The 13,363-nt window shown below is 39.2% G+C and overlaps 1 protein-coding gene across 1 annotated transcript in view; it reads left to right on the forward strand.

Annotated features, from left to right (window-relative positions):
• The window catches only part of RAD9B (RAD9 checkpoint clamp component B), a 31,731-nt gene extending 18,621 nt beyond the window's left edge, over positions 1–13,110 (forward strand). The window contains exons 7-11 of the mRNA XM_072722823.1: positions 3,337–3,443; positions 3,541–3,605; positions 4,152–4,274; positions 5,930–6,159; positions 12,890–13,110. Of these exons, the coding sequence (XP_072578924.1) occupies positions 3,337–3,443; positions 3,541–3,605; positions 4,152–4,274; positions 5,930–6,159; positions 12,890–13,041 (677 nt within the window). The 3' untranslated portion in view covers positions 13,042–13,110. The remainder of the gene's footprint in view (positions 1–3,336; positions 3,444–3,540; positions 3,606–4,151; positions 4,275–5,929; positions 6,160–12,889) is intronic.
• Positions 13,111–13,363: the final 253 nt, after the last annotated feature.

The raw sequence follows: 13,363 nt of genomic DNA on the forward strand, positions 1-13,363 counted from the left end.
ATGGGCAGATTGGGACACGTGGGTGGCTCAGTCATTTAAGCATCTGACTCTTGATTTCAGCTCAGGTTGTGATCTCAGGGTTGTGGGTCCAAGCCCATATCGGGCCCTGTACCCAGTGTGGAGTCTGCTTGAGATTCTCTCTCCCTCTGTTCCTGCCTCCCGCTCTCTTTCTCTCTCTCAAATTTTTTTTTAAAGGGGCAGAGTACCTGAATACTTTTTTTTTCCCAAAGAGTACATACAGATGGCCACAGACAGATGAAAAGATGTTCAACAGCACTCATCATCAGGGCAATGCAAATCAAAACCACAATGAGGATGTAAGGGGGATGTGGCTGAGACATCTGTCACTCCATTGATCGCCAGGATAGATTCAGCTGATCTGGCTGCTAGGCAGATGTCCCCTTCCTTCCTCACGGCTCCATGTGTGTCCGTCCTGAAACTGCAAGCTCAGAGGCCTTCTTGGTAAAGGAGGACCATTCTTTGGTCAAGAGTATACAAATAGCTATGCTCCTCTGCTAGAGCCTTCAAACAAGCTCTCAAAGTCCATTTGCAGAACATAGGGCAGTCAAGCTTTTAAGACTCCAGACACATCCAAATGAGGTACTGCATGTGGTAATCTGCCTTTCTTTTCTGTTCTTTTTTTTTTTTTAGATTTTATTTATTTATTCATGAGAGACACACACAGAGAGAGGAGAGACATAGGCAGAGAGAGAAGCAGGCTCCTCACAGGGAGCCTGACACGGGGCTCAATCCCTGGACTGGGATCATGCCCTGAGCTAAAGGCAGATGCTCAGCCGCAGAGCCACCCAGGTGTCCCTCTTTTCTTTTCTTTCTTTATTTTTTTAAAAAGATTTATTTAGGGCAGCCCTGGTGGCGCAGCGGTTTAGCACCACCTGCAGCCGGGGTGTGATCCTGGAGACCCGGGATCGAGTCCCACATCGGGCTCCCTGCCATGGAGCCTGCTTCTCCCTCTCCCTCTGCCTGTGTCTCTGCCTCTTTCTGTGTGTCTCTATGAATGAATAAATAAAATCTTAAAAAAAAAATTTATTTATTTATGATAGACACAGAGAGAGTGAGAAAGGCAGAGACACAGGCAGAGGGAGAGGGAGAAGCAGGCTCCATGCTGGGAGCCCGATGCAGGACTCGATCCCGGGACTCCAGGATCACGCCCTGGGCCAAAGGCAGGCGCCGAACCACTGAGCCACCCAGGGATCCCCTCCCTCTTTTCTTTTAAAGAAAAAAAAAAAAACAATGAGATATCTATCATCTTATACCTTTCAGAATGGCTAGAATAGGGATCCCTGGGTGGCGCAGTGGTTTGGCGCTTGCCTTTGGCCCAGGGCGCGATCCTGGAGACCCGGGATCGAATCCCACATCAGGCTCCCGGTGCATGGAGCCTGCTTCTCCCTCTGCCTATGTCTCTGCCTCTCTCTCTCTCTCTCTCTCTCTCTGTGACTATCATAAATAAATAAAAATTAAAAAAAAAAAAAAAGAATGGCTAGAATAAAAAATGCAAGAAATTCAAGTATTGGTGAGGATGTGGAGAAAAAGGAACTCTTGTGCACTGGTTTTGGGAATATAAATTGGTGCAGCCACTGTATAAAGCAATATAGAGGTTTCTTAAAAAATTAAAAATAGAAATATCATATGATCCAATAATTCTACTACTGGGTATTTACACAGAGAAAATGAAAATACTGATTTGAAAAATATATGCACCTCTGTATTCACTGCAGTATTATTTACCGTAGCCAGATATGGAAGCAACCCAAATTCATTATAGACAAATAGATAAAGAAGATGTGGTGTATACATAATGCAATATTAGTCATAAAAAAGAATGAAATCTTGCCCTTTGCAACAACATAGATGGACCTAAAGGATATAATTCTAGGGGCCCCTGGGTGCGATTGTTTGTTAAATGTCTGATTTTGGCTCAGGTCATGATCCTAGGGTCCTGGGATTGAGCCTCACATCAGGCTCCCTGCTCAGTGGGGAGTCTGCTTCTCCCCCTGCTCCTTCCCCTGTTTTGTGCTCTGTCTCAAATAAGTAAAATCTTTTAAAAAACAGATGTAATGCTAAATGCAGTAAGTCCATCAGAGAAAGACAGATACCATATGATTTCACTCATATGTGGAATTTAAGAAACAAAACAAATGAACAAAGAAGAAGATACAAACCAAAAACCATTCTCTTAAATACAGAAAACAGGGCAGCCTGGGGGGCTCAGTGGTTTAGCGCCGCCTTCAGTCCAGGGCATGATCCTGGAGACCCAAGATCCAGTTCTGCCTCGGGCTCCCTGCATGGAGCCTGCTTCTCCCTCTGCCTGTGTCTCTGCCTCTCTCTCTGTGTGTGTCTCTCATGAATAAGTAAATAAAATCTTAAAAAAAAAAAAATACAGAGAATAGACTAGTGGTTGGCAGAGGAGGGATGGGTGAAATAGATAAAGGGGATTAAGAGTAATTTATCTTGATGAATACCGAGGAAAGTATAGAATTGTTGAATTTTTATATTGTAACCTAAATTAATATAACACTGTATGTTAACTACACTTCAATTAGAAAAAAAAAAGGAAAGCGAGGAGAAGGAACCTAAATTAATATAACACTGTATGTTAACTACACTTCAATTAGAAAAAAAAAAAGGAAAGCGAGGAGAAGGAAGAAAAGGTACTTGTGTGTCTGTGTGTGTGTGTATTTCTGAGCATGTATATCAAAGATTTTTGTAGTGAAAAACTCAAAATTATTATTCTCTTTTATATTTCTGTGGGTTGATGGGATTCAGCTAGATAGTTTGTACTTGGGATCTCATGCAATTGCAGTTAGATAGTGGCTGAGTCTAGAATCATCTGAATCCATCTAAGATGGCACACTGACATGGCTGGTAATTAGTGCTGGGAGCACAGCTGGGCTGTTAACCAGAGTGACTGCACACATATGGCCTCGCCATTAATTTGGACTTCGTAGAGCATGAACTTGACCAAGTTGGCCAACTTGGCCATTGTGGCCAAGTTCCCAAGAATGAGTGTTGTAGGATAGAGGAAGTGGATGGAAGATAGAGGAAGTGGAAGTTGCCAGTCTCTTAAGGACTGGGCTCAGAAACCAGCATGAGGGCAATTCATCTCTAGCATCATATACTATTGGTCTCAGCAGTCAGGGAACCAACTACCCAAATTTAAGGGAAGGGGACATAGACACAGACCCCATCTCTCAGTGAAGGAGTGTCAAAGGATTTGTGGCTATTTTTAACCTACCATTTAGTTATGTTTTCATACTAAAATTTAATAAGTACCTCTGGGACTAATTCTATTCTTTATTTTCTTGTAATATTGAACAGATTTGACCAATTCTGTGTACAGTGAAATGTTTGTTGGTGCAGATGAATTTGACTTCTTTCAAATTGGAGTTGATACTGAAATAACATTTTGTTTCAAAGAATTAAAGGTAAACAAAAATTTGTGTCAAAATTTCACTCGTAGTTTTTTAAATAAAGATTTCAACTATTTTTCTTCTTCTTCTCGCCCCCCACCCCCCGCCCCAGGGAATGCTGATATTTTCAGAAGCTACACATGCTCCTATAGCCATTCATTTTGATTTTCCTGGGAAGTAAGTCCTTGGGAACTTTCTGAGCTTCTTCCTTTCTGCCTGCCTGCCCGCCTTCCTTCCTTCCTTTCTTTTGTTATATATCAATAATAGAATCCTTTGGATCACTTTGAAATTTACACCTCAAGAATTCCTTAACTTTACTGGCAACACTTAGCAAACTGAAAGTTTGAGGATGCTTTTTTTAGTTGGTAATTGAGAAAGATATATTTTGCAGAGTGAATACATTTATAACTTTGACATGGTGCTGAATTGCCTAATTAGAAAATTATACATGGCTTAAGCAAATCTAATTTCTATGAAACTATGATATTTCATATAGTATTCCAGATCTAAGCTTTCAGAGATTGGGTTAGGTTAGATGGACTTCTTGAAATGGGATCTGATGATGTCTAAGCACCATTTCAGCTCTTAGGACTATGTTAATTTGTGAAAAGATGAACAGGAGTTCTTTTTCCTTTTACTTTTGAAGTAAGTGTTGTTTTCTAATTTTCCTAATGTCCATCAAAAAAACATGTATGATGCTTGCTCTAACTTTGCCTTTTTTAGACCTATGGCTTTAAGTATTGATGATATGTTATTGGAAGCTAACTTTATCTTGGCTACATTAGCTGATGAGCCAAGTAGAGCATCTTCTCCGCAATCATTGTGTCTTTCACAAAACCAAAAAAGGTAAGGCCAGTATTTTAACGTCTGTATTGGTTAGGAAAAAGCCATTGCAATTTTATTCTGAAATAATTCATTGACATTCGTGTAGGAAATGATGGAGGAATAAAACATTAGAAGATCAGAAATATTGCCTAAATCAGGAAGAGCTTACAGGGGGAACAACTTAGCATGGAAATATCACCAATCATGCACTAGCCATTTGCTTTTTCTCTTCTGCTCAGAATTTGACAGGACTGTCTGGTTAATCTTTGTTACTACCCAAACCTCATTTCAGTTCTGGCAGTCGTTTTTTAGGAGAGATATAGTGTTAAGGTTCACAGTTAAGTTTCTGTTCACTGCCTAGAACACTCTTTCTCAGACATGGGGACAACCTTTGTTTTTCTTTCTTTCTTTTTTTTTTCTTTTGTCTCAATAACTGTTTTTTGGGGAGGGGGTGGGTGCAGAGTGCTTCACTATAAAAGTGACTTTAAGGGTACTATGGGAAATTTGGAAAATACAGAAAAGTACAAAGAAGTACAAATTGCACCACCTGGAGATACCCACTGTTAACATTTGACTTGCTGTTTTTTCTTTCAGACTTTTTTTTTTTTTTTTTTTGCATAAGGTGTTTTAAAATAAGATCAGGCTCTTATAGGATATATACTTTTCTGTCCTCTTTTTCCTCACAAAATGTATTGTGAATATGTTCTAGTATCACTGATTATGACTTGAAAACATGATTTTTAATGACTGTATAGAATTTTATCATACAGATGTATAGTAATTTGACTTTTTTTTTCTAACTTGGGCCCTGTTACTATATCACAAGTTTGTCTCATGCACACTGGGTTGCTTTACTGAAGAATTTGAATCTGTAGAGAGAATTTCCAAATAATCACATATGTAAACGTTAGCTTTTTAAAAAAATTTTTTTATTTAAAGTCTAGTTAGTTAACATACAAATGTGATATTGGTTTCAGGAGTAGAACTCAGTGATTCATCACTTGAATACAATACCCAGTGCTCATCACAGCAGGTGCCCTTCTTAATGCCCATAACCCATCTAGCCCATCCCCCACCCACGTCCCTCCATCAACCCTCAGTTTGTTCTCTATCGTTAAAAGTCGCTTATGGTTTCTCTCTCTCTCTTCTCTCTTTCTCTCTCTTTTTCTCTCTTCCCCATATGTTCATCTGTTTTGTTTCTTAAATTCCACATTTGGGTGAGATCATATGGTATTTGTCTTTCTTTGACTTCACTTAATATACTCTAGCTCCATCCACATTGTTGCAAATGGCAAAATTCCATTCTTTTTGATGAATGAGTAATATTCCATTGTATATATGTACACCACATCTTTATCCATTCATCCGTTGATGTACATCTGGGCTCTTTTCATAGTTTGGCTATTTTTGATAATGCTGCTATAAACATTGTACCCCTTCAAATCTGTATTTTTGTATCCTTGGCTAAATACCCAGTAGGGCAATTGCTGGATCATAGGGTAGTTCAATTTTTAACTTTCTGAGGCAAAATTTAACCTTCAACAATCAGTTTTATGTTGTTTCAATATATTCCCTAAGCTAGTGTTATCATTGTCACCTCCTATTTCTTTATTAGTTATATAAAAATATACATTTCCAGACAAACAATTCCTTCATTTAATCCCTTAATCCCTCAGGTCAGATCTGATGCACTCAACACACAACAATTCAAAGGCTGGTAAAAATGTAACCAGCAAGGCCCCAGGATGTATTTTGAGAAAAGCAGCACCCAAAAGGCTTTATCCAAGTGAGACTCTCACAAACATCTCTGCATTGGAAAACTGTGGCAGCCCTACGATGAAAAGAGCGAATGGAGACATTAGTGAAGTGCCAGAAAGCAGTGTCAGTGACACTGACAGGTGCCAGGGTCTCCATATCTGCAGAAGGTAAAGGGAAAACGTTGAGATGCGACCATGTCTCTCAAGAATCCTCATCATCTGTGTCCCTTTGCAGTTTCCCTGCCCAATCCCACCCCAGTGTCCTGAAAATAGTTTCCTTACTTTTTGACAGGGGAGGAGTGAAACTAGTCTGAGATGGAACAAAGACTGTTTATAGACTGTCAGTGCAAAAGAGTTTAAATTGCTTATTGAGTAACAAAGTGTATTCAAGTAGAGATTGGGTCACTTGTATTAAATAATAAATTGATTGCTTCCAGGATACCTATCTTTGAATACAAATAGTATGTATGCAAAATCTTACAATTAACGTTCTAAGATGAGCGTCCTTCTCATTTTATTTTTCAAATTGGGTTGGAAAATCCTTTACTCGTTGGGAAATATAAATTTCATCCCAACGAACATCACACATTATTTCATGGTGGAGCCCCAGTTAATAACCTATTGTATTACCAACACTTTACTAACTGGATGATAAGCTTTACAGAATACTATTGTATTAAACCTTATGCTATCTATTGAACTGAAGATAAATATGATTTATTAGAAACTGAAGCATCTTGGGATCCCTGGGTGGCGCAGTGGTTTAGCGCTTGCCTTTGGCCCAGGGCACGATCCTGGAGACCCGGGATCAAATCCCACGTCGGGCTCCCAGTGCATGGAGCCTGCTTCTCCCTCTGCCTGTGTCTCTGCCTCTCTCTCTCACTGTGTGCCTATCATAAATAAATAAAAAATTAAAAAAAAAAAGAAACTGAAGTATCTTGAATAATAAGTCCCAGTTTAACATGTTTACATTAATGTTTTTTATTTAAGTTTGCTTTACTGTTGCTATTATTATTGGTTTGGAAATATGATGTTTCTTAGAAATTTGAAGGGAGAAATAGCATTTCTAAAAGTCACTATCTTATGCTGTATAAAAGACTTTTAGGGCAGTAAAATTGGGTAGTAAATTCCACTCATTATTCAGTTTGATGCTGTGTTTATTGAATACCTGTTATATGCCTAGCAGTTATAGCAGTGGTCTCTTGTGTATTACTAGGGTGGCCATAAAGTGAAAACTGAAATTTGTCTCTTCATTATACAGAAGCATTTTCTCCTCCTGTTTTTTTGGTCACAGATATTGTGCTTACTTATTCACGGGTAACAACACAAAAACATTTTGTGGCCACTTCACGTTGCTGAAATTCACTAAAATGGCTCATTTCCTCACTAGGGAAAGTGACATTTATAGATGACTGTAAGCTCCATAAGCACCATTACAGGACTCTTCTTCACAGTTCCCATAGCCATAAGTGACATACTTAAATTTTAAAAAGAAAGTTCTATTTTTTTTAAAGACAGTTCTATTTTAAAAGGGTATTATTTGCCTTAATGTGGCAAACTCCTGCAAAACTGAAAATACAATATGGTTCAGTTATTTATTTATTTTACTTTTAAATTTTTAAAGATTCCCCTGGCTTTTTTTTTTTTTTTTAAGATTTTATTTATTTATTCGTGAGAGACACAGAGGGAGGCAGAGACATAGGCAGAGGGAGAAGCAGGCTTCCCGCATGGAGCCTGATGGGGGACTCGATAACCAGCCCTGAGCCAAAGGCAGATGCTCAACCGCTGAGCCACCCAGGCGTCCCTGGTTAAGTTATTTAGACTTGTCATCTTCCACCCAAACTGTTGTGAGCCTTCCCATTGGGCCTCCATGCTTCTGTTCCCTTCCACTCTGGTTCTCCTCCAGTGAACTAGAAGATTTTGTCCAAACTTTATATTTACAATGAAGCACAGGGGTTTAGAGCACTGGCTCAAGATTTAGAGTTCTTAGGTTCACATCCCTGATTGCCCCTTATTAGTTGTGTGATTTAGACAAGTCACTCCTCTTTGCCTCGGTTTTATTATCAGTAAAATGAGATAATAATAGGACTGCCCATTAAATAGAACTGTGGAAATTAATTGAACTACTATATGGAGCTGGCACATGGCTAGTGCTCAGTGAATGTTAGTTTATTGTTATGCATCACTCTCCTGCCTTTGAAATACTTGGATCGTTCCCCTTGTCCCATAGATTACAACTAAACTCATTTTCTGATTTCTTCATGATTAAATTTCAGCTCTGCAGTTTTAGTAAGAATACAAGAGAACAATGCTGTGTTCTTCTCATACATCTTATCTGGAAGCACATAATGGAGATTTGTCTCCTTCTTGGTGATCCTAATTTTTATCATATAGTTAAGGTGTTATCTGCCAGGTTTCTCCATAGGAAAGTTAGTTTTCTGTTAGTAATTGAAAGTGGATTCCTAGGAGACCCTTTGAAACTATGTAAATATCCTGTTTCTCATCATACTTTTTTGCCTACTAATTTTAGCATCCATTGATGCTTTTTTTTGTCTAAAATAGTTATTAAAGTGATGCTTGCCAAATGGCAATTTTTCTATTATCAGATGAAACCCCACTTTAATAACTTTCCTTCTCCCCATTTGATACTCAGTTATTTATGTCACAAAATACTCTTGGATATTAATTTTATTTGGGGGGGTTATAATCTATTACTATTATTTAATCTGGGAGCCTCTGTCTCTTTGACATGTCTTCAGCGTTTTTTGAGCACTTCCTTACTTTTTGAAAACTTAAAGTGTTCTAGGCTTAACTTGTATTTCCCAACTCCAACCCAAATAGAATCAGCCATTCTCCCAAGAGTCCTGGTTCCTTTGATTAGTGATGGCAAACAGAAACAATTTCTGGGTGGTAGGTGTGCTCTTTTCTACTGGGATTTCCTTGCTTCTAGGCCCTCTTAGCAGACAAAGCTAAGAAACATATGCTATTTATTGACACATACACACATATTGATCAATTTTTATATCTATTTGTATACATACATACATGCATATGTACATTTAAACCCATGAATTCATACTGATACCTCCAGTTCCGGTCCAACACCACAGGGTTCATACTGGCCTCCCTCATTTCTTTATTTTTAAAAAATTATTTTAAAAAAGATTTTATTTGTTTATTTGAGCAAGAGAAAGCAGGCAGGAGGAGCAGAGGGAGAGGGAGAAGCAGGTTTGCCACTGAGCAGGGAGCTTGATGATGACATGGTGCTCAATCCCAGGACCCCCGGGATCATGACCTGAGCTGAAGGCAGATGCTTAACCAACGGAGCCACCCAGGCACCCCTCCCCTGTTTGTTTGTTTCTTCCTTCCTTCCTTCCTTCCTTCCTTCCTTCCTTCCTTCCTTCCTTCCTTCCTTCCTTCCCTCCCTCCCTCCCTCCCTCCTTCCCTCTCTCCTTTCTTTCTTTTTCTTTCTTTCTTTCTTTCTTTCTTTCTTTCTTTCTTTCTTTCTTTCTTTCTTTCTTTCTTTTTCTTTCTTTCTTTTTCTTTCTTCATTCATTCATGAGAGACACACACACACACAGAGGCAGAGACACAGGCAGAGGGAGAAGCAGGCTCCATGCAGGAAGCCTGACGTGGGACTCGATCCTGGGTCTCCACGATCAGGCCCTGGGCCAAAGGTGGCACCAAACCGCTGAGCCACCCAGGCTGCCCCCCCTCCCCTGTTTCTTTATGACTTCTTTGTCTGACAGTGAGAAACTGGGCTGTTATTCCCCACAACATGTTTACTTATTGTTCAATCCAGGAACACATAGTTTCAGATTTGTTAATCCATACCCCTGGAAAAAATGAATCTGATAACAGAGGTACAACATTTGTGTATATTATTTTGTCTTTAGCTATTAAGTGTATATTCAAAATACTGTTTTTCAGGGCACCTAGGTCGTGCTATGGGTTAAGCGTCTGACTCAGTTTGGGCTCAGGTCTCATGGTTGGGAGATGGAGCCCTACGTTGGGCTCTATGCTTGGCACAGAGTCTGCTTGAGATTCTCCATCCCTCTGTCCCTCTTGCTTGTGCTCTCTCTCTGAACTACATAAATAAATCTTTTTTTAAAATACTGTTTTTCAAAGTTACTTAAGTTAGTTTTCTTCCCTCACTCATAATTCAGTATGGTTATATTAATCACCTTTAATGCAGGTAGCTGTGTGTGTTTGTCTTCCATTTTGGTTCTCCCCAGATCCTTGCTGATTTTGGTCTTTGAGCTCTGACCTAGTTGCAGGCTAGAGTCAGAACTATACAAAGAGTGTATGCAGAGCAGTGGCACTCCCTCGCATCTTTGTACCTTTTGTAGAGACTAAATCTCACTAGTTTTTAACTATTATTTGTATTTCTTTTTGCTCAAGTGAGCAGATGCATATATATTTTATTTCTTCTTCTTTCTTATTCTAGAAATTCTGTTTTCCACTTTGCTTTTTGCACCTAGCTGTATGTACTAAAAATCACTCCATGTCACTTTATTTCCCCCCCACCCCAACAACTACATGTGTGATGTACTGTAGATAATTCAACCATTCTCTTATATGTGGGCATTTAGATCCCCCCCCCCGCCTTATATTTTGCAATTACAAAGTTGCAATGAATACCCTTCTATACATGTTAAAGTTTTCACCTTGTCTTATGTGTACTACAAGGCAAATTTCTAAAAGTGTGTTGCTGGTTTAAAAGTGCATGTGTAGTTTTGTTAGGGGCTGCCTGTGTTTTTTCTAGGATTTTTATGGTTTCAGGTCTCACATTTAGATGTTTAATCGATTTTGAATCTATTTTTGTGTATGGTGTAAAAAGTGGTACCGTTTCATTCTCTTCCATGTTGTTGTCCAGTTTTCCCAACTCCATTTGTTGAAGAGATATTCTTTTTTCCATTGGGTATTCTTTAGGTGCTTTGTTAAAGATTATTTGACCATATAATTTTGGGCTTATTTCTGGATTTTCTATTCCGTTTCATTGATCTTTGTGTCTATTTTTGTGCCAGTACCATACTGTTTTGATTACTACAGCTTTGTAATATAACTTGAAGTCTGGAATTGTGATACTTCCAGCCTTTTCTGTTCTTTTTTTCCTTTTCTTTCTTTCTTTCTTTCTTTCTTTCTTTCTTTCTTTCTTTCTTTCTTTCTTTCTCTCTCTCTCTCTCTCTCTCTCTCTTTCTTTTTCTTTCTTTCTTTCTTTCTTTCTTTCTTTCTTTCTTTCTTTCTTTCTTTCTTTCTTTCTTTCTTTCTTTCTTTCTTTCTTTCTTTCTTTTTTCCAGCCTTTGCTTTTCTTTTGCAAGATTGCTTTGGCTATTCTGGGTCTTTTGTAGTTCCATACAAATTTTAGGATTGTTGTTGTTCTGTAAAAATGCTGTTGGTATTTTGATAGGGATTGCATTAAATGAATAGATTGCTTTGAGTAGTAAAGACATTTTAACAATATTTGTTCTTTCCTTCCATGAGCATGGAATGTCTTTCCATTTTTTTTGCATCATTTTCAATTTCTTTAATCATTTTTTTAGTTTTCAGAGAACAGGTCTTTTACTTCTTTGGTTATGTTTATTCCTAGATATCTTACTATTTTGGGTACACTGTATAGAATTGAATTTTTTATTGGTAATGGATTGGTTATGGGGATTAAGGGAAAATGAGGTTCCAGAAAGACTTAGGTTTGGAGAAACAGGTTCACCTCTCACTAAGATCACAGTCAGTTTTGGATATGTTAAGTTACAGAAATCAAGTAGGTAGTAGGATATCTGAAATTCAAATTCTGTGAGACTCCCTGGCATATATAGGTGATAATTTCAGCCAGGGGTGTGACTGAAATCTCCTAGGGAGAGGGTACAGAGGAGAGGACTGCCGTCATAGAAAGCAGTGGTTCTTATACCTGGGACAGTTATGCTCCCCGGGGGATGAGCAACATATGGGGATTTTTTGGATGTTACAGTTTGGGGTGTGTGTGTGTGCTACTGACGTCTAGTGGATAGAGGCCAGGGATGCTGCTCGACATTCTCTGCTGCACAGCACAGCCCCCACAACAAAACATCATCAGACCCAAAATGTCAGTAGTGAGGAGATTGAGAAAGCCTAATTTGAAGGATGGGTAGGAGAGAGCCAGCCAGCTGAAAAGTCTAAAAGCAACCAGGAGAGTGTGGCATGAAAAAGGTACTAGAAGAAAGCGTCAGAGTGAGTATCAAGTGGGATGAAGACCAAAAATGGTCATTGGCTTAAGGATATAGTGATTTTTGGTGACCATAAGAGTCTGTGGGGGTGGGGTGGGGTGGTCAGCAGCTTTTTCAGATAGGACTGAGGAATAGAAAAATGAGAAAATGGAGACAGTGAATGTAGACAGCTTGACAGCAGAGGTAAGGGAGTTGGGCAGGGGGCAGTATAAGGCTATTTTGTATTTTAAAGATGAGACACATTTGATTAAAGTATTGATAATCATATTCAACAGAGGAGTGGCATGGGAGGGCCTGGGAGGCAGTGACAAGGAGGGAAGGATTGGCTATAGCTGGGAGTGGTAGCTTCAGCTACAGCAGGAGGGAAAGGGGAAAAGATGGATTAGTCAAGTAGGATTGCCACGGACGGTCTCTGGTCTCTTTGTCTCTTGCTGCCTTGGTGTGAGTTTTAATGGCTCCAGCAGAGGAGTCAGAAGATCACTGATTCCAAACTGTGCCTTTTAGTCAGGGAAGGGTTTCATTATAGGATATGCTGTGCCAGTCATGAAGGTTCTGGGTGTTCCATGAACCATCTCACCATCAAAGTTAGGGAGACCACATGGGCCAAGTTTCTGAAAAGGGGCTGCTACCTGGAGCATCTAATGAGCACTAACTTTCGCTCAAATAAACAGTGGAGTTACTTTTTTTTCCCTCCAATTTTCTTGCATGTTCTTTGGAGCAGTTTCTTCTGACCAGCGAGAACACTTCAACCACCCTTTTGACAGTCTGGCAACAGCAAGTGACAATGAAGAAGACGACATGAACAATAGCAGTTCTTCCACATTCTAACACTTAATGATGGCTGAATTGGCCCCCAGCCCATTTGCTGGCTCACTTGCACCTCAAACACATTTTCACATTTAGTCCATAAAGATACTGTCTTGGACTTACTTCCTTGATATGGAGGATGGGCTTCTGCTTTGCTAAACATCATTTTGTGTTAACAGCCATATCTAGAAATAGCTGCTTGTTAAGTGTACATATTTGCTTTGAATTCATTATGCTACTTGGAGGCAGAAGAGTGGTCTGTGCAGGGAAAAAGCTTATTAGAATTCTTCAATGCACATTCTCACTAGAGCCTTTTAGCATTTTCTTTGCAAGTTTTATAAAG

This window comes from Vulpes vulpes, chromosome 10, assembly GCF_048418805.1.
Source record: "Vulpes vulpes isolate BD-2025 chromosome 10, VulVul3, whole genome shotgun sequence".
NCBI lineage: Eukaryota > Metazoa > Chordata > Mammalia > Carnivora > Canidae > Vulpes > Vulpes vulpes.